This window comes from Pseudophryne corroboree, chromosome 10 (genome assembly GCF_028390025.1).
Source record: "Pseudophryne corroboree isolate aPseCor3 chromosome 10, aPseCor3.hap2, whole genome shotgun sequence".
Lineage (NCBI taxonomy): Eukaryota > Metazoa > Chordata > Amphibia > Anura > Myobatrachidae > Pseudophryne > Pseudophryne corroboree.
In genome coordinates, this window is record NC_086453.1 from 174,210,880 (window position 1) to 174,235,506 (window position 24,627).

The 24,627-nt window shown below is 48.3% G+C and overlaps 1 protein-coding gene across 1 annotated transcript in view; it reads right to left on the reverse strand.

Moving 5' to 3' along the window:
• The window catches only part of ZMYND12 (zinc finger MYND-type containing 12), a 253,049-nt gene that overhangs the window by 102,198 nt on the left and 126,224 nt on the right, over positions 1 to 24,627 (reverse strand). The window contains exons 5-6 of the mRNA XM_063942943.1: positions 19,901 to 20,023; positions 12,933 to 13,041 (exon numbers count right to left, since the gene is read on the reverse strand). Of these exons, the coding sequence (XP_063799013.1) occupies positions 12,933 to 13,041; positions 19,901 to 20,023 (232 nt within the window). The remainder of the gene's footprint in view (positions 1 to 12,932; positions 13,042 to 19,900; positions 20,024 to 24,627) is intronic.

Consider the following 24,627-nt stretch of genomic DNA (forward strand, 5'->3'; position numbering starts at 1 on the left):
TCCGGTTCAGTCTCTCCCGGTTCCAACCGGTCCAGCAGTATTCCAGGCCCAGTCTGGTCAGTCCGTCCCGGTTCCAGCCGGTCCAGCAATACTCCAGGCCCTGCCTGGTCAGTCGCCTTCAGTTCCAGTTGAAACCAAAACCTCAGGACCTAATCTGGTTCCGTCAGTAGGTCTAAAACCTTCATCAGTTTCAGCCTCTAAGCTTTCGTCCGATGCTTTTGCACCTATTTATTTTGATGGCGATTTATTGCAATATGTTGCTCTAGTTGATCAATTTCACTCTCTGATGGAATCAGATCCTTCAGGTGCAGTAACTCCTTCCAACGTTACTCAATGTCTGTTCCTGGCATTCAGAGGAAGAGCTTTGGAGTGGGCTAACACGCTTTTCGAGAATAATGATCATGTGTTCCATGATTTACAGACTTTTACTAATGCAGTCTTTAAAGAATTTACTCCTAAACCCTCGGAATCTGACTCTGCCAGTTCCTCGTGTCACAGCTGAGCTCCCTAAAGGTAACACTTGTACTTCGGTTCCTGTATAACTCTGTTCCTTTGCTACCCAGTCTGGATTACAGTTGTGTTACCATTGATATCCAGGATTTCTACAGTTTCATCTTAAAGTCACAGTTGCAGTATTAAATAGTCTCATCTTAAAGACACAGCTGCAGTATTCTACAGTCTAATCTTAAAGCCACAGCCGCAGTGTTCTTCAGCCTTGTCTTAAAGTCACAGCCACAGTCATTGTTCTACTTTCAGTTGCATTTCCAGTTATATCCGGTACCAGCCCGGATTACAGTTGCGTCCCAGTCTCACCGGTAACCAGCCCGGTTCTCAGTCTCACCAGTAACCAGTCCGGCTTACTATCTCGCCAGTAACTTTGAGTACATAAGCACCTACTCCTGTGACACTATATCTAGTTCAATCTCACCTATACATTCATCATCCTGCTATCAACACCAAGTCCCTGGTGATCCAGTGGTCAGAATATGGCTTCCTCAGCCGAGGCCCGGGTTCGATCCCCAGTCAGGAATTGCTCCTTCTTCTCACTGTTTCCTACAGACCAGTCGCCCGCACAGACTTCACTAACACCGGGTTAACAAAAAACCACAGTCATGACATTAAGAGGGAGTCATACCAATCCCAATCAAGCTCAAGCATTAAAGGATACATAAATCCAGATATTGATTTCCCAAGCTGTTGGCTGATTCTAGTAAGAACTTGAGAAAGCTGCATAACATTTGACAGTTGGTCATCGCCATGCCAATTCTATTGGATCCAGGTAACCAATGGTCACCTACTAAAGATAGATACTTTAAAGCAGGCTTGTCCAACCCGCGGCCCGCGGGCCGCATGCGGCCCAAGTTGGCTAGTAATGCCGCGCTGCAGCAGAGGTTTTTTTTTTTTTTTTGAGTACGGACACCACATGTGAGGCTGAGCCGGCCCCAGCAGGCTGTCAGCACATCCTGATTGGATTGCTGCTGCTGGGACCAGCACCAGCTCACGCCCTCTCCGCTGTCAGTCACAGTGTAGCCCTCCTCCGCTGCATAGCGGCACACGTGACTGAGCAGCGCGAGAGTAGAGGAGCCCAGCGGAGAAGTTGGTTGTACAAGAACACGTAAGTGAGCCGGGGGTGGGTGTCTGTCCGTGGCCGCGCCGCTGTACAGTGTCCCGGGGGGGGGGGGGATCAAGATCTGAAGTCCTGCGCCGCTGTACAGTGTCCGGGGAAGGGGGGGGGAATCAAGATCTGAAGTCCGTGGCCGCGGCCTGCGCCGCTGTACAGTGTCCTGTATGGACATCCCTCCCGTAGTACAGCAGAGAGGAGCGGCGGACGGAGACGGAGGCAGCGCTGCAGGAGCGGTAAGTATGTGTCTGTGTGTGTGTGGGTTTTTTTTTACAGCTACAAGGGGCACAGTACAACGGCGCAGCTACAAGGGGCACAGTACAAGGGGGCAGCTACAGGGCCACAACTACAAGGGGCACAGTTCAAGGGGGCAGCTACAAGGGGCACAGTACAAGGGGGCAGCTACAGGGCCACAACTACAAGGGGCACAGTACAAGGGGGCAGCTACAAGGGGCACAGTACAAGGGTGCAGCTACAGGGCCACAACTACAAGGGGCACAGTACAAGGGGGGCAGCTACAAGGGGCACAGTACAAGGGGGCAGCTACAGGGCCACAACTACAAGGGGCACAGTACAAGGGGGCAGCTACAAGGGGCACAGTACAAGGGGGCAGCTACAGGGCCACAACTACAAGGGGCAAAGTACAAGGGAGCAGCTACAGGGCCACAACTACAAGGGGCACAGTACAAGGGGGCAGCTACAGGGCCACAACTACAAGGGGCACAGTACAAGGGGGCAGCTAGTGCTACAGGGCCACAACTACAAGGGGCACAGTACAAGGGGGCAGCTACAGGGCCACAACTACAAGGGGCACAGTACAAGGGGGCAGAAACAGGCCCACAACTACAAGGGGCACAGTAAAAGGGGGCAGCTAGTGCTACAGGGCCACAACTACAAGGGGCACAGTACAAGGGGGCAGCTACAGGGGCACAACTACAAGGGGCACAGTACAAGGGGGCAGCTACAGGGGCACAACTACAAGGGGCGCAGCTACAGGGGCACAGCTACAAGGGGCGCAGCTACAGGGGCACAACTACAAGGGGCGCAGCTACAGGGGCACAGCTACAAGGGGCGTAGCTACAGGGGCACAACTACAAGGGGCACAACTACAAGGGGCACAGTACAAGGGGCACAGCTACAGGGGCACAACTACAAGGGGCACAGTACAAGGGGCGCAGCTACAGGGGCACAACTACAAGGGGCGAACGTCTTCCCGCGTCAGTGAGGGCATAATATTCATTCATTCGTTTGTAAGTATAATTTTCATTTTTATAGGTACCGACCCTTTTGGATTCTACTGGACAAGTGGACGTGACCGGCGTGGGATGTAGGTAAGTAATCTGTCTCTCATTCAGGTATCGTTACTGTTATTTTATTTTATGTGCGGCCCAAACCAAATTTTCATCTTCTAATGTGGCCCAGGGAAGGTGAAAGGTTGGACACCCCTGCTTTAAAGCCTGGCAAAAGTCTGATTTTAGCTCCAGTGTGGAGTATATGAACTCCAGAAAGCAGGAACGTGCAGTCAGGGGAGGCAGTGCTTACCCTGTCATTAATGATCACCGCTCTCGGTGCCTCCCGCTGTCAGTGTTAAAGGGCAGGAAGCGGGGGGCGGGGCCACACATTGGCCAAAAAAAAAATTGAAAAAATAAGATTTTAATAGCTACCAGTAAATCCTTTTCTCTTAGTCCGTAGAGGATGCTGGGGTCACATTAGAACCATGGGGTATAGACGGGATCAGCAGGAGACATGGGCACTTTAAGACTTTGAAAGGGTGTGAAGTGGCTCCTCCCTGTATGCCCCCCTTCAGACTCCAGTTATAGGAACTGTGCCCAGGGAGACGGACATTTCGAGAAAAGGATTTAATGTTAAACTAAGGTGAGATTCATACCAGCTCACACCTCAAGCATGCCACACATCGTGGCAATAAACAGAATACAAGCCAACGACATGAACAATTTCAGCAACAGGCTGACTATAAACGTAACACAACATGTGTGTAACCACAACTAATAACTGCAGATACAGTACGCACTGGGACGGGCGCCCAGCATCCTCTATGGACTAAGAGAAAAGGATTTACCGGTAGGTATTAAAATCCTATTTTCTCATATGTCCTAGAGCACAGGTTCTCAAACTTGGTCCTCAGGACCCCACACGGTTCATGTTTTGCAGGTCACCTGTAGATTTTGAAAATGTGACAGTTGGTGATACACAGTGCAGCTGCTGGGTGACATGCAAAACGTGAACCGTGTGGGGTCCTGAGGACCGAGTTTGAGAACCACTGTCCTAGAGGATGCTGGGGTCACATTAGAACCATGGGGTTATACCAGAGCTCTAGAACGGGTGGGAGAGTGCGGATGACTTTGCAGCACCGATTGACCAAACTTGAGGTCATCATCGGCCAAGGTATCAAACTTGTAAAACTTAGCAAAAGTGTTTGACCCCGACCAAGTAGCTGCTCGGCAAAGCTGTAACGCTGAGACCCCCTGGGCAGCCGCCCAGGACGAGCCCACCTTTCTAGTAGAATGGGCATTCACCGATTTCGGTAACGGCAATCCTGCCGTGGAATGAGCACGCTGAATCGTACCACAGATCCAGGGCGCAATGGTCTGCTTGGAAGCAGGACACCTCATCTTGTTGGGAGCATACAGGACAAACAGAGTCTCTGTTTTCCTAATCTGAGTCATTCTGGCAACATAAATCTTCAAAGCTCTGACCACATCCAGAGACTTTGACTCAGAGAAGGCATCAGTAGCCACAGGTACCACAATCGGTTGGTTCATGTAAAAAGAGGAAACCACCTTCGGTAGAAATTGCTGACGTGTCCTCAATTCCGCTTTATCTTCATGGAAGATCAAATAAGGGCTCTTGTGAGACAAGGCCGCTAATTCAGACACCCGCCTTGGCAGATGCCAAGGCCAATAGGATGACCACTTTCCAAGTGAGGAACTTCAACTCCACCTCCTGTAAAGGTTCAAACCAATGTGATTGGAGGAATTGCAACACCACATTCAGATCCCATGGTGCCACTGGAGGCACAAATGGAGGTTGGATGTGCAACACGCCTTTCACGAAAGTCTGAACTTCTGGAAGGGAGGCCAATGGTTTCTGGAAAAAAAATCGATAAGGCTGAAATCTGTACCTTAATTGAGCCCAACTTTAGGCCCGCATCCACACCTGTGAAGAAAATGGAGAAAACGTCCTAGTTGAAATTCCACCGTAGGAGCCTTCTTGGATTCACACCAAGAAACATATTTTCTCCAAATGCGGTGGTAATGTTTAGACGTTACTCCCTTCTTGGCCTGAATAAGTGTGGGAATGATTTACTGGGAATACCCTTTCGGGCTAGGATTTGGCGTTCAACCGCCATGTCGTCAAACGTAGCCGCAGTAAGTCTTGATACATGCACAGCCCCTGCTGCAAAAGGTCCTCGCGTAGAGGAAGGGGCCAAGGATCTCCTATGAGTAATTCCTGAAGATCTGGATACCAAGCCCTCCTTGGCCAGTCTGAGACAATGAGGATTGCTTGAACATTTGTTCTTTTTATGATCTTTAGAATCTTTGGAATGGGAGGAAGTGGAGGGAATACATACACCGACTGAAACACCCATGGTGCCACCAGTGCATCCACTACTATTGCTTGAGAGTCCCTTGACCTGGAACAATATCTCTGAAGCTTCTTGTTGAGACAAGATGCCATCATGTCTATTTGAGGAATTCCCCACTGACTTGTCACCTCTGTGAAGACCTCTTGATGGACGGCCCACTCTCCCGGATGGAGATTGTGTCTGCTGAGGAAGTCTGCTTCCCAGCTGTCCACTCCTGGAATGAATATTGCTGACAGAGCGCTTGTATGCTTTTTCGCCCAGCGGAGAACCTTTGTGGCTTCTGCCATTGCCGCTCTGCTTTTTGTCCCGCCCTGGCGGTTTATGCATGCTACTGCTATTACATTGTCCGACTGGATCAGTACAGGCAGATTGCGAAGAAGATGTTCCGCTTGTAGAAGGCCGTTGTAAATGGCCCTTAACTCCAGAACATTTATGTGGAGACAAGTTTCTTGGCTTGACCATCTTCCTTGGAAGTTTTCCCTCTGTGTGACTGCACCCCAGCCTCGGAGACTTGCATCCGTGGTTACCAGGATCCAGTCCTGGATCCTGAACCTGCGCTCCTCTAGGAGGCGAGAGCTGTGTAGCCACCACAGGAGTGAGATTCTGTTCTTGGGAGCCAGGATTATCCTTCGGTGCATGTGCAGGTGGGATCCGGAACACTTGTCCAACAGGTCCCAATGAAAAACTCTGGCATGGAATATGCCAAACTGAATGGACTTGTAAGCCGCAATAATCTTCCCCAGTAAACGAGTGCATTGATGGATTGACATTCTTGCTGGTTTCAGAGTTTGTTTGACCAGACTCTGAAGTTCCAGAGCCTTTTCCACTGGAAGAAAAACCCTCTGTAGGTCTGTGTCCAGTATCATTCCCAAAAATGACAACCGCGTCTTGAAACTCCAGTTTGTACCCTTGGGATACTATCTGTAAGATCCAAGGATCCAGGTCCGAACGAAACCAGAACTGACTGAAGAGTTTGAGACGTGCCCCCACCGGTGTGGACTCCCTCATAGGAGCCCCAACGTCATGCGGTGGAATTGGCAGAAGCCTGGGAGGACTTCTGCTCCTGGGAGCCCGACAAGGCTGGTGATCGTTTACCTCTTCCCCTTCCTCTAGTAGCAAGGAAGGAAGAACCTCAGCCCTTTCTGTATTTATTGGGCCAAAAGGACTGCATCTGAGAGTGGTGCGTTTTCTTTTGTTGTGGAGGAACATAAGGCAAAAAGATGACTTACCTGAGGTAGCCGTAGATACCAAATCATCGAGGCCGTCACCAAACAAGGCCTTACCTTTATATGGTAGAGATTCCATACTTTTCTTGGAATCAGCATCAGCATTTCATTGGTGAATCTAGAATGCTCGCCTAGCTGAGACTTCCATTGCATTGGCCTTTGAGCCAAAAAGGCCAATATCTATCGCAGCTTCCTTTAGGTATGCTGCAGTGTCCTTGATATAACCCAGCGTCAAGAGGATGCTATCCCTATCTAGGGTATCTACATCAGAAGACAAGTTGTCTGCCCACTTTTCAATAGCACTACTTACCCACGCAGATGCAATGACAGGCCTGAGTAGCATACCTGTGGTCGCATAAATGGACTTTAACGTAGTTTCTTGTTTACGATCCGCAGGATCCTTAAGGGCTGCCATGCCGGGTGACGGGAGAGCCACCTTTTTAGACAAACGTGACAGGGCCTTGTCTACAGTGGGGGGTGACTTCCACTTTTCCCTATCCGCAGAGGGAAACGGATAATAAGCTACTGTAATTCTTTTGGGAATCTGAAACTTTCTGTCAGGATTTTCCCATACTTTTTCAAATAGAGCATTCAATTCATGAGAGGGAGGAAACATTATCTCAGGTTTCTTTTCCTTATACATACAGACCCTTTTATGAGGAACAGCAGGGTCCTCAGTGATATGTAAAACATCTTTTACCATCACAATCATGTACTGAATGCTCTTTGCCAATTTTGGATCTAATCTGGACTCACAATAGTCGACACTGGAATCAGTGTCCGTGCCGGTATCAGTGTCTGCCAACTGGGCAAAAGTACGTTTTTGTGACCCCAAGGGGTCCTGTACTTGTAATAACACATCCTCCACAGATTTCTTCCATGCCTGGGTCTGGGACTCAGGCTTATCCAATCTTTTACTAATAAGAGCCACATTAGCATTCAAAGCATTCACCCAATCAGGAGTCAGAGGTGCCGACAGGGTCACCCCCACAGCCGTTTGAGCCCCTAATACAGTCTCCTCCTAGGGAGAGACTCAGCCTCCGACATGTCGACACACGTGTACCCAACACCCACAGTCACACCGGGCATATAGGGGACAGACCCACAGTAAAGTCTGCAAGAGGGACACAGAGGGTATTTGCCAGCTCACAACCCAGCGCCAATTAATGGTTCTGAAAACACTAATAAATGCCCAGACCTTATACACGGCAAACTTCCCGCGTCTATTCGCTTCCATACGTACTGACCTTGGGGGCTGGAATAAATTCTTTAGCTCTTGGCTTGGCCGTATAGCTGCTATCAAAATGAATATACTCCCACGCTTGCTATATCTTTGGCAGACACTCCCTATCCATATACCGACCAAAATATTGAAGAATCTGCAAAGGGATCTCTCGATCTTCATCTGGGCTGGAAAGAAACCCAGAGTCAAGATACGAATACTTCAGCAACATCGAGACTCAGGGGGCCTCGGTATGCCGGATTTGATCAACTATTATCGTGCCACACATTTGGCCTCCTGTGCCCTATGGCACTCACCTCCTGAACAGAGATTATGGACTCTCTTGGAAGCTGAAGTAATAAATGTATACTCTCCTTCAACCCTGTTATGGTGCGAGCCCCGCTACCGCCCGGCCTCGTCTCTCTTGTTACCGACGATGCGCTTTGCACTATCAGTGTGGGATCAATGCACCCGCTACTATCGTCTTCGTTCCTATAATCCGTTGCTGACCCCCCTATGGAACAATTCCAAGTTCCCCCCAGGCACCAACCACCTTGCTTTTAAACACTGGACATCTCACAATGTCCTTTTCTTGATCGATCTGGCTCCCCTTTCCTCATTCCCCTTGTTTGCGGACCTGCAATCACGATTCTCTCTTCCTCACTCATCCTTCTATCAATTCCTGCAAATTCCTCACCTTTACTCTACTCTAAGACACACTGCTCACCCTTCACCCAAAACTGCATTTGAATCTTTATGTTGTGGGCAACGGTCTACAAAAGGTTTGTTGTCTGCCATTTACCAAATCTTGCTATCACACAATTCCCCTGCTAAAGAGTCTCATGAAATAGCATGGGAAAGGGATATGGGGGAGGCTTTGACGATAGAAGAGTGGGCTGACATCATACAAGAAATCGCTAAGAGCTCCTTATCGGTTCGTATCAAAGAAAATTCTTATAAAATGTATTACCGATGGTACCTTGTGCCGTCTAGACTTCAGGCTATTTATCCGTCCTGCTCTGACAGATGTTGGAGACATTGTGGACAGAGAGGGACCATGCTGCATGTTTGGTGGTCCTGTGGGATTGCCCGGCGCTACTGGCGACAAATTCAAAAACTAATACTGGAAATCACCGATGTGGTCGTTCCAGTCTCCCCATCTTACTCTCTACTTTCACGCCCAATTCTAGACACGCCAAGCCACCTACTAAAACTAATTAAACACATCCTAAATACGGCCAAATGCCAAATAGCAGCGAATTGGAAGTCCACCTCACCACCTACTCTTCCCGCCACTATTAATGCTATATGGACTACATATAAGCTAGAACGCATCACCGCTGCCCTTCATGACACCTCAGTCACTTTTATACGCACTTGGACGCCATGGACAACGCATTTCAAAGCTGAATCGCCATTGACAACCATCTGATCCGCTCTCTATATGGATGGCAGAAATCGATCTAGTGACCAGCCCTGTGTGGCCGACGCTCCCACCCCCCCACCCCTCTTTATTTTATCTTGCTCTTACTCTTTTTCCCTCTTCTAACATTTTGCTCTTTCCGTAACTATATTGAAATTTCCACTTACTTTCTTTGTTATTCGATAAATAGGATCACCACGACCTGTGCTGTTAGAATGTGTTCATACCGGTTTCTATCTTTTATACTGCCTCAATATGTTACACATTCTGTAATGATCCAAAATTGTTGTCTAACGCTTATGCCTTTGTGATTCTTAATGCATAAACCAATAAAACTTATTTTCAAAAAAAAATAAAAAATGCCCAGACCTGCAGCGCTTTTAATATCCTCCCCGTTTTGCACCCTGATACTTGTCAGCAGTGTGAGGAAGGACCAGTGTCTCTGCTCCTGGAGAGGAAATGGTGCTGAGCTGAGAGTGAGCTGTAAAGAAGCTCCGCCCCCTAAACGGCGCGCTTCTGTCCCGCTTATTTTACTAATTTATACTGGCGGGGGTTAGGACAGTGCCTAGGCACTAACGTCCCCTCTTGCCAGTCGAAAAAATGAGGATTTTTAATGCTGCCCAGGGTGCCCCCGCGCCCTGCATCCTGCAGTGCTGTGTGTGTGTGGGAGCATGGCGCGCAGCGTTCCGTCAGCTGCGCTGTACCTCAGAAAGCCGTCACTGAAGAAGTCTTCTTTTCTTCTGCTACTCATCTGTCTTCTGAGTTCTGGCTCTGTAAGGGGGTGACGGCAGGCTGCGGGAGTGAGCATCTAGGCGTACCCAGCGATCATCACCCTCAGGAGCTAATGTTGTCCAGTCAGCCAGATGCAGAGCCATTAAACTCACTAGAAGTTGGTCATACTTCTCTCCCCTAAGTCCCACGAAGCAGGGAGACTGTTGCCAGTAGCCTCCCTGAAAATAAAAAACCTAACATAAGTCTTTTTCAAAGAAACTCAGTAGAGCTCCCTTGTAGTGCGTCCAGTCTCACTGGGCACAATTCTAAAACTGGAGTCTGGAGGAGGGGCATAGAGGGAGGAGCCAGTTCACACCCTTTCAAAGTCTTAAAGTGCCCATGTCTCCTGCGGATCCCGTCTATACCCCATGGTTCTAATGTGACCCCAGCATCCTCTAGGACGTATGAGAAAAAGCCCTGTAAGCGGCACCTAGTACAAATGCCGCATTGACAGGGGCCTGCTTTCAGCCCATATGAAAGCACGCCCCTGTCACTTAGTCAGAAGTGATTGGGCAGCGGTCGGTTCGGGGAGGGAGGCACCAAGGAACATGTCCCCCTGTCATCTAGTAAATTTTTAGATTAGACGTTACATTATACTCTATGTTGCCGTCCCTGCCCGCCCGTCCCCCAGCCCATCCTGCAGCCCTTACCCCTGCACAGTGGTAGACTCAGTAGAGGGGGTTGCCGCCGGACCAAGGAAGTGTATGCAGGGACAGTTCCCTGTGCGCGGTGCAGCCAGAGAGCCTCGTACCTTGAGCCTACTTCCACCTCTCTCCTCCTGTGACACCGCCGCCACTGCCCGTCGCTGGCAATACTTCGCTAGACTCTGGTACTAATAACTAGGGTGCAGTCCGGCCAGAGGGGGGAGGAGGGGCTACAATCCCTGCTCCTCTCCTCTTCTCTCCCTCCGACCCCGGATTCCTGACGTCACGATCCCTGGAGTAGGAGCCACGCTGCAGTTCTAGGCCCAGGACCAGGTACGTAAATAGCACTATACAGTAATTGTCATTCACTGCCTATCCCCATTACCATTTACTTCTCTCTGTCACACTCTCACCCACTGCTATTGCTGTTACCCTTTCCCTGGCATCACTCCCTGTCACCCGCTGCTGTCACCTTCTCCCTGTCACCCACTGATGTCACCCTATCCCTGGCGTCACTCCCTTTCACCCGCTGCTGTCACTCTCTCCCTGGCATCACTCCCTGTCACCCACTGCTGTCACCCTCTCCCTGGCATCACTCCCTGTCACCCACTGCTATCACCCTCTCCCTGGCGTCACTCCATCACCCACTGCTATCACCCTCTCCCTGGCATCACTCCCTGTCACCCTCTCTCTGGCATCACTCCCTGTCACCCGCGGCTGTTACCCTCTCCCTGGCGTCACTCCCCGTCACCCGCTGCTGTCACCCTCTCCTTGGCGTCACTCCCTGTCACCCTCTCCCTGGCATCACTCCCTGTCACCCGCTGCTGTCACCCTCTCCCTGGCGTCACTCCCTGTCACCCACTGCTATCACCCTCTCCCTGGCATCACTCGCTGTCACCCTCTCCCAGGCATCACTCCCTGTCACCCACTCCCTGGTGTCACTCCCTGTCACCCGCTGCTGTCACCCTCTCCCTGGCGTCACTCGCTGTCACCCTCTCCCTGGCGTCACTCCATGTCACCCACTGCTATCACCCTCTACCTGACATCACTCCCTATCACCCGCTGCTGTCACCCTCTCCCTGGCGTCACACTCTTTCTGTCACATTCTTGCTGGTGTCACCCTCTCCCTGTCACCCACTGCTGTCACCCTCTCCCTGGCGTCACACTCTTCCTGTCACCTTCTCCCTGGTGTCACCCTCTTCCTGTCACCCACTGCTGTCACCCTCTCCCTGGCATCACCATCTCCCTGTCACCCTCTCACCCATTGTTGTCATCTTCTACCTGGCGTCACCCTCTCCCTGTCACCCACTGCTGGCTATTTTGTTGTCCAGGACTTCCATTAACTTAATAGCGTAGCACCCATGGCGCTATTAAGTTAATGAAAGCCCTGGACAACAAAATTGCATTCATGTCCTCCTCCCACTCCTTCCCCAGTCCCAAACACTAATATTTATTTTGTAAAAATTTACAATATATTTGCAGCTTGCTTATAACAAGTTTTATGAGCAGGCAGGCTGCGGGCATTGGCAGCGACGGTATTCTACTGAGATGCAAATTAGTGGCGGGGAGCCTGGGCAGTTGATGGTGGGCAATTTTGTGAGCCATTGGCGGGTGCGGTGGTCATTAGTGGCGGGGGTAGCAGGCATCAGGGATGGCGGTGGTAGCGGGCATCAGCTCAGGGGCAGTAGCGGGCATTGATTCCGTGGTGGTAGGGGTCGTTGGCAGGACTCGGCGGACATTATGCCTGCAGTGCCTCACCAGCCACTGACCTCACTGCATGCCACTGCCAGAAAGTATGCAAAGCTGTAGGAGTACTACAATGCTGAACTACTGTACCATTCACCCACTTTACAAGTTTGAGTTTCAGCATTAACCCTATTTGGTTTATATGCACGTCAATCAGTTTATTGTTTATAAATCCAGCTGTCAGTACCTGTGGTACAGCATATATAAGTTTACTTCTTTACTTAACATTTTGGGTTTAAAATCATAACCTGGATTCTTTTATTATTTTACCAAATTGATTATGGGGTATTGTCTTGCTTAACACACAGTCTGCATTTGCCTGACGCTGCTATGTGGGGGTACACACAGAGTGATATTTACTTATTTTCTAAGCAATCTGACTAGATTGCTTAGAAATTAAGCAGACATCTCTCAGTGTGTAGTGGTGCCGGCGACAGCGATGCGCGGCCCCACGCATCGCTATCACCGGCTCTAGATTGGGTATGCATGCATGCCCAATCTAGTGAGATCGCTCACTTTGCCGGGTGAAGTGAGGTTTTTCTTTTTTTCCTCCCTCGCTCAGCGCTAGATTGCTCAGCACACATCTCCGGGACAAATCTCCCTGTGTGTACGGGGCTTTAGTGGACTGCTGTATGTGACTACTCCTGCAGACAAGTCAATCTAGATGCTTACCTAAACTTTCATGATCAGCATCAATAAACCAAACAGAATCACTTCTGATTGAAGCTTGTATCTGATCATCCACCAGTTTGCTGAGGTGAGAGTGCCATATATCTGTGACCTACAAGACAACAACAATACCGCAATTATTCTGTATTCATAAAGCACCAAGATATTATGCAGAGTCGTACAAGTACAGGTTGAGTATCTCATATCCAAATATTTCGAAATACGGAATATTCCGAAATACGGGCTTTTTTGAGTGAGAGTGAGATAGTGAAACCTTTGTTTTTTGATGGCTCAATGTACACAAACTTTGTTTAATACACAAGGGGGGTCATTCCGAGTTGTTCGCTCGTTATTTTTTTCTCGCAACGGAGCGATTAGTCGCTAATGCGCATGCGCAATGTCCGCAGTGCGACTGCGCCAAGTAAATTTGCTATGCAGTTAGGTATTTTACTCACGGCATTACAAGGTTTTTTCTTCGTTCTGGTGATCGTAATGTGATTGACAGGAAGTGGGTGTTTCTGGGCGGAAACTGGCCGTTTTATGGGTGTGTGCGAAAAAACGCTACCGTTTCTGGGAAAAACGTGGAAGTGGCTGGAGAAACGGAGGAGTGTCTGGGCGAACGCTGGGTGTGTTTGTGACGTCAAACCAGGAACGACAAGCACTGAACTGATCGCAGATGCCGAGTAAGTCTGGAGCTACTCAGAAACTGCGTGTCTATTCGAAATTCTGCTAATCTTTTGTTCGCAATTTTGATAAGCTAAGATTCACTCCCAGTAGGCGGCGGCTTAGCGTGTGCAAAGCTGCTAAAAGCAGCTTGCGAGCGAACAACTCGGAATGACCCCCAAGGTTATTAAAAATATTGTATTAAATGACCTTCAGGCTGTGTGTATAAGGGCCCTCATTCCGAGTTGTTCGCTCGCAAGCTGCTTTTAGCAGCTTTGCACACGCTAAGCCGCGGCCTACTGGGAGTGAATCTTAGCATCGTAGATTTGCGAACGAAAGATTAGCAGATTTGCGAATAGACAGTTCTTAGCAGTTTCTGAGTAGCTCGAGACTTACTCTGCCACTGCGATCAGTTCAGTCAGTTTCGTTCCTGGTTTGACGTCACAAACACACCCAGCGTTCACCAAGACACTCCCCCATTTCTCCAGCCACTCCCGTGTTTTTCCCAGAAACGGCAGCGTTTTTTCGCACACACCCATAAAACGGCCAGTTTCCGCCCAGAAACACCCACTTCCTGTCAATCACACTACGATCACCAGAACGAAGAAAGAACCTCGTAATGCCGTGAGTAAAATACCTAACTTAATAGCAAATTTACTTGGCGCAGTCGCACTGCGGACATTGCGCATGCGCATAAGCGACTAATCGCTCCCTTGCGAAAAAAAATAACGAGCGATCAACTCGGAATGACCACCCAGGTGTATATGAAACATAAATGAATTGTGTGAATGTAGACACACTTTGTTTAATGCACAAAGTTATAAAAAATAATGGCTAAAATTACCTTCAAGATGTGTGTATAAGGTGTATATGTAACATAAATGCATTCTGTGCTTAAATTTAGGTCCCATCACCATGATATCTCATTATGGTATGCAATTATTCCAAAATACGGAAAAATCCGATATCCAAAATACCTCTGGTCCCAAGCATTTTGGATAAGGGATACTCAACCTGTAGTATGTAGTACACAGGCAATATAAAATAGTACAGATTTAATCAAAGAGTAAAATAGACCAAGTTTGCGGTCGTGTTGGTGATCCGAAGCAGTGTCTATAGATGCTGCACTCAGATCACAAATGCAGTGCAGGAGGTGTCTATTTAATTTGCATTTTTATGGACGGAATTGCAAAGCCTCTTGTGTGCGGCTCTGCAATTCCATCCATCTCTGAATCAGGTCCATAATCAAATAAGTTGGTTGGGATGTCTCCCAAAGTGGTGATGCTTATGCTAGAGCTTGTCTGGAGAGCAGAGACACAATAAAAGCAATCTTCGCCCTGGCAGTGGTTACATTTTTAGGTTTTAACTCAAAATTAATCTCACAGTGATTAATCCCCTGCAGGACCTGAGTACCCCATTGGAAAAGTAGAGGTGAGAGGTAGAAGGCAGAGAGCTGGTTATGTTTTGGTGCAGCTTGGAATCAAGACCCTGTCTATTAAGGGTGACTTGAATGCTGTTTATTTAAGATTAAAATTTTTGGAGGAACTGCATCACTTGGCCATGAGTTAGCCTTTGATTCTCCAACTATTCAGCCAGACTTGTATCGAGTCCACCCTTTGGGTTTGTTCACCTGCAAGTCCATTTGGCCAGAACACATAGAAAGGGACACTGGGGATTTGTGTACTTCGATCAGCAACAGGAGGGTCAGCTTGGGTATTAGGATAATGTAGGGAGTTGGGAAGCTTGATGAGGCTTCTCTTCAAGCGAGAGTTGACTGAGTACCAGGGTTTGTGGTGTATAGTCTGTTAAACAGTGAGGCCCTCACCCAGGGCCTGATTTTGATTTAGGAATAAAGTAAGAAAGAGTAAGTTACTGTTATGAAACACCCATGTAATTATATAAGACTCCTAGAGCAACGCTAGAGAGGTCTTCTACCTATAACAGCCACCAGTTTTTTCCTTAGAGTTGGACACACTCACCGGTACTTAAGATGCCAGCAGGTCTAAAAACTCAGGACAGCAGAGGCTTATATAATTAATGAGTGTTCACAAGAGTACTTTGGCTGGAGCAGAACAGGACATGAATATAACTGGGCTGAGGAAGTACTGAGGTAACTTGATATGTGTCTAAATTTGCTGTAAGGATGTCTCCGGACCTGTGTCAGAGTTGCTAGTAACTAGAGCTGTGTTGTGCTGAAAGCAAGGAGGCTTTATGTAATTCCTTCTCATAGGATGGAAAGAGCTCAATCCTCAGGAGAGTCAAAAGGAGTCAGCGACTAGCACCAGGTAGTTGACTAGATCCAGAGCAGAGGCTCTGGGTCTTACCCCGCCAGTATTCTTCTCCAGGGACCCCCGTAAGGGGATTTGGGTTTCACTGCACCTGAAGGGCTGGTCACAGCCAAATGTCTGGGTTACCTGTGTTAGTACTGATCATGTTAAACGAGAGTCGATGGTAACTGTGATATTGGACTGGAACCGATGATTCTGGTAATATCAGACTGAAACTGATGGTAATGGTGATATGGGACTGGAACCAATGGAAGTTGGTGATATGGGACTGGAATTAATGGTGGTGTTATTGGACTGGATCTGATGGTAATAAAGATATCGGACTGGAACCAATGGTAATGTGTTTTTAAGCTCAGAAGTATTGCAGGAACTTGGGTAGTATCTAGACACACTGGGGAGTGCAGCTGCAATGCTCACACACACAGCTGTGTGACTTACAGCACTGGTAACCTGAGCCTTAGAAAACAGGAAGCTTTATACCCCTGGGTAATACAGGCTTGGCTGAGCATGTCAGCTGACACTTAGGCTGTGAAGGATTGGTCAGGAACGGAGTACAAAGGAAAAAATGTGTGTCTTGTGCGGTGTCTGATTAAAGCAGCTGGAAAAAAGGGGGTTGTGAGGCCCCTGTGCAAACACTGAGTGCAAATATGAAATATGGAAAACTAGCGCTTATAACAATAAATGTGATAATGCTAGACGGTTGGATAGTTACATTTTTTTTAATATTTAATAATTGGTAGTGTAGATTTTAAAATTAATTAATAAAATTTCAAGTTGTGACAATACATTGCATATCTGATCAATAGATGGTCACCATACGCACTTAGGACCTTCTCTGGATTCCTCTTTTGTGCACTTGGAAAAGCTGGTGTCGCTCGATAGGATGCAGTCCCCAAATGTTGTAAGCACATGGTGAATGTCCCACCTGTAGAGGTGCTCTAGGGGTATCCTTCAGTTATGCAGATATTCGGAGCTTTCCGCTGGAGGGTTAATGCTGTGCATACATGTCCAGTAGGTGATGAATAACCAGCAGCTGATGCCAACCAAGATAGCGCTGTCCATGCTGCCGAGATGGCGGGAACATTGCCATGTGGAACGCCGCCGCAGCATCGCACTTCTGCCACACTAAAGTCCCTTGCATCGCGCCCCACAGGCCAAGCCACATTGGGGCCATGTGGGCAACCCCCCGCCGGATCGCCTGAGCATGTCGGACTTTTACAAGAGGCTGGATGGCTAAGAAACAGGGACCGGTCCGCACTGCATTCCCTGGGACCGTGACAATAAGGCAGCAGGATCACCTCCAGCAGTACAATAATACATCCACAGAGAGCATGTGCGGCAGGGGTGACCCCAGAGAAGCACAGGAGGGTGTGAATGCCAGCAAGGAATACAGTACTGGAAATCCAAAGGAGAGTATAACAGAGAGGGTCTGAAGGGGGCAAGGTAGCAGAAGTATAAGGATTAAGCGAACTCCAAATGCAGGCTGACAGTCCTCAGATAGCGAAGGCAAGGGGAGGCACAATGGGCACAGCCAGGACACACAAAGTGGCAACAGACCAGAATGTCAGGAGCACAGGAACCAGACCAGGTAGCAAAACACCGACGCATTTAACTATAATCGGCAAGTGAGAGCCGGGCTGAGTGCCTAATAACAGGAACAGCAACCAATCAGAAGCTCCAATCCAGACCAGCCCTGATACATAACCTAGTGCAGCTGCACATACAACCTGAAGTGTCCTGGATGCCTAGAAACAGCCGGAACAATGAAGCAGTGCTGGCATGACGACAGCTGTTCCCTAGCAACTGCCAGGACCGGAAACCTCTGCGGCTATCATGACGTGGCTTCCCAGTTGCTGGGCAACAGTCGGGACCTGCTGCAAAGCTGAGACATAACCATTACTGTACATCTGGGCAAAAGCATGCTGCACTGTAGGTGGTTCAGATTTAAAATATGCAGAGATTTAGATATGAGAAAGGCATGTCCAAATTCAAATTCAAATTGCAGTGTAAAAATAAAGCTGTCCAGTATTTGTGGGTTATGTGCAAAAGCAGCCAGTATTTACCCATGCATGCAAAAACAGTAAATGTATTTATTTCCCTTGCATTGCAAAATGGTTTGTCCAGGTATGCAGATACTTTTTCTTTCTTAGTTTATTCCCAAATCAGAAACAGGCCCACTGTCCTAAATGGATGTTGGAACTGGTTTAGGGACATGGAGTACAGTGGATGTAGACATTTGCAGGAGAGTTCTACTCACTGTGGCAATAGAGTGTTTGAGAAGAGGAATGCACCACAATTACTAGGTGAGTGCACAACATGGGGGATTATTCAGACCTGATCGTTGTTGTACGAATTCGCAAGCCGGCCAATTATCGTTTGACTGCGCATGCGTACGGATCGTAGTACGCATGCGCGAGGCCAAACACCCAAAAAATCCAGCAACTTTTTTGTTCGCTAGCCATATGCAAGTTAACGGACAGGAAGCCGGCGTTTGGGGGTGGCAACTGCCCGTTTTCTGGGAGTGTCAGGAAAAACGCAGGCGTGGCCAAGTGTTTTCAGGGAGGGTGTATGAGATCAGCTCTGGCCCCGATCAGCCTGATTCTGTCGCACTGTAGGAGTAGGTCCTGGGCTACGCACAGATCGGAAAAACCATTGGATGGTGAGTTGCGAACGGATTTGCAGCTGACTGGCGATCGCCGAGATTTTCACAAGCCGTGCGCAGACTTGCATGTGGTGGGTTTTCACTTTGGACAGTGGCTATCTGATCGCAGACCTCTGCAAGATGGCAGAGGAGCGATCAGGTCTGAATAACCCCCCATAGAACGGGAACAGGATCTTACTAGATGAGTGCACAGCACAGGGCCTAATTCAGAGCTGATTGCAAAAGCAAAATCTTTCTCTTATGGGCAAAACCATGTGCACTGTAGATGGGGCAAATATAACATGTGCAAAGAGAGTTAGATTTGGGTGGGTTATTTTGTTTTTTGTGCAGGGTTAATACTGGCTGCTGTATTTTTACACTGCAATTTAGATTTCATTTTGAACACACACCACCCAAATCTAACTCTCTCTGCACATGTTATATCTGCACCACCTGAACTGCACATTGTTTTGCCCATTAGAGAAAAGTTTGCTATTGCGATCAGGTCTGAATTAGGCCCATAGTGTTTGAGAAGAGGAATGCACCACACTGTACTTCAAGATGACTGCACAGCATAGACTGAAGTACACAACGTAGGATGGTTACTGCCATTTGATGGTTGAAGTGCACATTGCAAAAAGATACTGGTACGCATAGGCTAAAGTGCACTGCGAGGAATGGTCACTGGTACTTACAGACTGACATGCACTGTGCGGAATGGATACTGGTACTCACAGACTGAAGAACACTGTGTAAAATGGAAATTGGCACTTACAGACTGAAGTGCACTACATAAAATGGAGATACTGGTACTTGCAGACTGAAGTGCATTCCATAGAATGGATACTAGTACTTGCAGACTGAAATAAGCTTCATGGAATGGATGCAGATTCAAGTGAATTGCGTGAAAAGGAGACTGATACAAGATGGAATCAGCAGACAGGAGAACAACTAGGAACCGGGACACACCAAGGAGTAACAGCAGATTGCCAGTAGCAGGTCACAGGGGTAAAGTCGTTCTGGCATTGGTCAGCTCACTGCAACAGACTCCCCTGATAGGCTCCTTGGCTCAGCTGATCCTAGTGCAGCTTCTGGTTGTCAGCTGATAGGAATTCAGATGGTGGAGCATGGGCCCCATAACATAATGACAAGAAATCTCCTCCTCCTCCTCCTCCTCCTCCTCCCTGCTGGACTGATTTAGGATGCCTGGCCCCTGCCATCTTGCTGTGGCCACATCATTACACAGAGAAGTGCAGAGAAAGCACTTCAACAAGTTACAAATCTCGTACAGCATGAATAGGTTAGTTAAGTATTTTTATGTACAAAAGAAGCATTCGGACATTATAAGATGCCAATTATACAAAGACAGGTTAACATACCTCAGTATAAAGAGAGTCTGCAATCACCATTTTATTCTGCCGGAAAAAAATATTAGCCATTTGGAAAAATCCTCCAGAAGTACTAATATCGTTTGGTCCTGATACAGTACTTGCATAGTAAACCTAAGATATAGATATAAAAAAAAATGAATATTTATACATAATTGGAGTTCAGTGAATAGCATAGTAAATAAGTCTCACCACATAGGTGGAAGCACTGATGCCTTTAAGGACAATTTTAGAAGATTAATCAATGCAGCCTTTATGAAATGCTACACAGGGGTAAATTTACTAAAGCCTCTAAAAATGAAAAGTGGTGATATTGCCCATAGCAACCAATCAGATTTTGTCTTTAATTTCTCTATTGCATCTTAGAAAATGACAAATCGAATTTGATTGGTTTGTCGGGATTCGGGCTGGTGGCATTTCACCAGGTGTCGGGATTCCGGTGTCTCCTGAACACCGGGATCCCGATAGCCGATGTATTAACTGCGTCCTACATCAGCAGACGACACTGAAATCCAGGGGCGTAGCCAGAACTTTTTGGGCCCCATAGCAACATTTTGAAGGGGCCCCTGTCCCGGTGCTTCTAGCAGTTGCTAATGTTATGCCCTCTAATAGTGCCCCAGTTCATTTTGAGCCATAGTAGAGCCATATTTACTGTTATGCCCCATAGTAGTGCCCTAGTTTCTTTTATGAATCGTAGTAGTGCTTAAGTACACCCTATGTCACATTTCAGAGCTGACAGTACACATTATGCCGCACAGTAAACCGAATTCACATTATGATATATAATGCTCCCCGTTCATATTGTGCCTCATTGCAGTGCCCCGGTTCATATTATATAATATTAAAAAAGCCCTCCAGTTCATTTTATACCATACTAAAATGAGCAAGTCCATGGGCATACCTAGATATATTGCAGGCCCCAAGGAAAAAGTTTGAAAGGACCCCTACATACCACCCAATGGCGAAAAAATAAGAATTTACTTACCGATAATTCTATTTCTCGTAGTCCGTAGTGGATGCTGGGGACTCCGTCAGGACCATGGGGATTAGCGGCTCCGCAGGAGACAGGGCACAAAAGTAAAAGCTTTAGGATCAGGTGGTGTGCACTGGCTCCTCCCCCTATGACCCTCCTCCAAGCCTCAGTTAGGATACTGTGCCCGGACGAGCGTACACAATAAGGAAGGATTTTGAATCCCGGGTAAGACTCATACCAGCCACACCAATCACACTGTACAACCTGTGATCTGAACCCAGTTAACAGCATGATAACAGCGGAGCATCTGAAAAGATGGCTCACAACAATAATAACCCGATTTTTGTAACAATAACTATGTACAAGTATTGCAGACAATCCGCACTTGGGATGGGCGCCCAGCATCCACTACGGACTACGAGAAATAGAATTATCGGTAAGTAAATTCTTATTTTCTCTGACGTCCTAAGTGGATGCTGGGGACTCCGTCAGGACCATGGGGATTATACCAAAGCTCCCAAACGGGCGGGAGAGTGCGGATGACTCTGCAGCACCGAATGAGAGAACTCCAGGTCCTCCTCAGTCAGGGTGTGCCCCTGACCAAGTATCAGCTCGGCAAAGTTGTAAAGCCGAGACCCCTCGGGCAGCCGCCCAAGATGAGCCCACCTTCCTTGTGGAATGGGCATTTACATATTTTGGCTGTGGCAGGCCTGCCACAGAATGTGCAAGCTGAATTGTACTACACATCCAACTAGCAATCGTCTGCTTAGAAGCAAGAGCACCCAGTTTGTTGGGTGCATACAGGATAACAGCAAGTCAGTTTTCCTGACTCCAGCCGTCCTGGAAACTATATTTTCAGGGCCCTGACAACATCTAGCAACTTGGAGTCCTCCAAGTCCCTAGTAGCCGCAGGTACCACAATAAGCTGGTTCGGGTGAAACACTGACACCACCTTAGGGAGAAACTGGGGATGAGTCCGCAGCTCTGCCCTGTCCGAATGGACAATCAGATATGGGCTTTTTTGAGACAAACGCCGCCAATTCTGACACTCGCCTGGCCGAGGCCAGGGCCAACAGCATGGTCACTTTCCCTGTGAGATATTTCAAATCCACAGATTTGAGCGGTTTAAACCAATGTGATTTTAGGAATCCCAGAACTACGTTGAGATCCCACAGTGCCACTGGAGGCACAAAAGGGGGTTGTATATGCAGTACTCCCTTGACAAACTTCTGGACTTCAGGAACTGAAGCCAATTCTTTCTGGAAGAAAATCGACAGGGCCGAAATTTGAACCTTAATGGACCCCAATTTGAGGCCCATAGACACTCCTGTTTGCAGGAAATGCAGGAAACGACCGAGTTGAAATTTCTTCATGGGGCCTTCCTGGCCTCACACCACGCAACATATTTTCGCCACATGTGGTGATAATGTTGTGCGGTCACCTCCTTCCTGGCTTTGACCAGGGTAGGAATGACCTCTTCCGGAATGCCTTTTTCCCTTAGGATCCGGCGTTCAACCGCCATGCCGTCAAACGCAGCCGCGGTAAGTCTTGGAACAGACATGGTACTTGCTGAAGCAAGTCCCTTCTTAGCGGCAGAGGCCATGAGTCCTCTGTGAGCATCTCTTGAAGTTCCGGGTACCAAGTCCTTCTTGGCCAATCCGGAGCCACGAGTATAGTTCTTACTCCTCTACGTCTTATAATTCTCAATACCTTGGGTATGAGAAGCAGAGGAGGGAAGACATACACCGACTGGTACACCCACGGTGTTACCAGAACGTCCACAGCTATTGCCTGAGGGTCTTTTGACCTGGCGCAATACTTGTCCAGTTTTTTGTTCAGGCGGGACGCCATCATGTCCACCTTTGGTCTTTTCCAACGGTTCACAATCATGTGGAAGACTTCCCGATGAAGTCCCCACTCTCCCGGGTGGAGGTTGTGCCTGCTGAGGAAGTCTGCTTCCCAGTTGTCCACTCCCGGAATGAACACTGCTGACAGTGCTATCACATGATTTTCCGCCCAGCGAAAAATCCTTGCAGTTTCTGCCATTGCCCTCCTGCTTCTTGTGCCGCCCTGTCTGTTTACGTGGGCGACTGCCGTGATGTTGTCCCACTGGATCAATACCGGCTGACCTTGAAGCAGAGGTCTTGCTAAGCTTAGAGCATTGTAAATTGCCCTTAGCTCCAGTATATTTATGTGGAGAAAAATCTCCAGACTTGATCACACTCCCTGGAAATTTTTTCCCTGTGTGACTGCTCCCCAGCCTCTCAGGCTGGCCTCCGTGGTCACCAGCATCCAATCCTGAATGCCGAATCTGCGGCCCTCTAGAAGATGAGCACTCTGTAACCACCACAGGAGAGACACCCTTGTCCTTGGAGATAGGGTTATCCGCTGATGCATCTGAAAATGCGATCCGGACCATTTGTCCAGCAGATCCCACTGAAAAGTTCTTGCGTGGAATCTGCCGAATGGAATCGCTTCGTAATAAGCCACCATTTTTCCCAGGACTCTTGTGCAATGATGCACTGACACTTTTCCTGGTTTTAGGAGGTTCCTGACTAGCTCGGATAACTCCCTGGCTTTCTCCTCCGGGAGAAACACCTTTTTCTGGACTGTGTCCAGAACCATCCCTAGGAACAGCAGACCTGTCGTCGGAAACGGCTGCGATTTTGGATATTTAGAATCCACCCGTGCTGTCGTAGAACTACTTGAGATAGTGCTACTCCGACTTCCAACTGTTCTCTGGACCTTGCCCTTATCAGGAGATCGTCCAAGTAAGGGATAATTAAGACGCCTTTTCTTTGAAGAAGAATCATCATTTCGGCCATTACTTTGGTAAAGACCCGGGGTGCCGTGGACAATCCAAACGGCAGCGTCTGAAACTGATAGTGACAGTTCCGTACCACGAACCTGAGGTACCCTTGGTGAGAAGGGCAATTTGGGACATGGAGGTAAGCATCCTTGATGTCCAGGGACACCATATAGTCCCCTTCTTCCTGGTTCGCTATCACTGCTCTGAGTGACTCCATCTTGATTTGAACCTTTGTATGTAAGTGTTCAAAGATTTCCCATTTAGAATAGGTCTCACCGAGCCGTCTGGCTTCAGTACCACAATATAGTGTGGAATAATACCCCTTTCCTTGTTGTAGGAGGGGTACTTTGATTATCACCTGCTGGGAATACAGCTTGTGAATTGTTTCCAATACTGCCTCCCTGTCGGAGGAAGACGTTGGTAAAGCAGACATCAGGAGCCTGCGAGGGGGAGACGTCTCGAATCTCCAGTCTGTACCCCTGGGATACTACTTGTAGGATCCAGGGGTCCACTTGCGAGTGAGCCCACTACGCGCTGAAACTCTTGAGACGACCCCCCACCGCACTTGAGTCCGCTTGTACGGCCCCAGCGTCATGCTGAGGACTTGGCAGAAGCTGTGGAGGGCTTCTGTTCCTGGGAATGGGCTGCCTGCTGCAGTCTTCTTCCCTTTCCTCTATCCCTGGGCAGATATGACTGGCCTTTTGCCCGCTTGCCCTTATGGGGACGAAAGGACTGAGGCTGAAAAGACGGTGTCTTTTTCTGCTGAGATGTGATTTGGGGTAAAAAAGGTGGAATTTCCAGCTGTTGCCGAGGCCACCAGGTCCGATGGACCGACCCCAAATAACTCCTCCCCTTTATACGGCAATACTTCCATGTGCTGTTTGGAATCTGCATCACCTGACCACTGTCGTGTCCATAAACATCTTCTGGCAGATA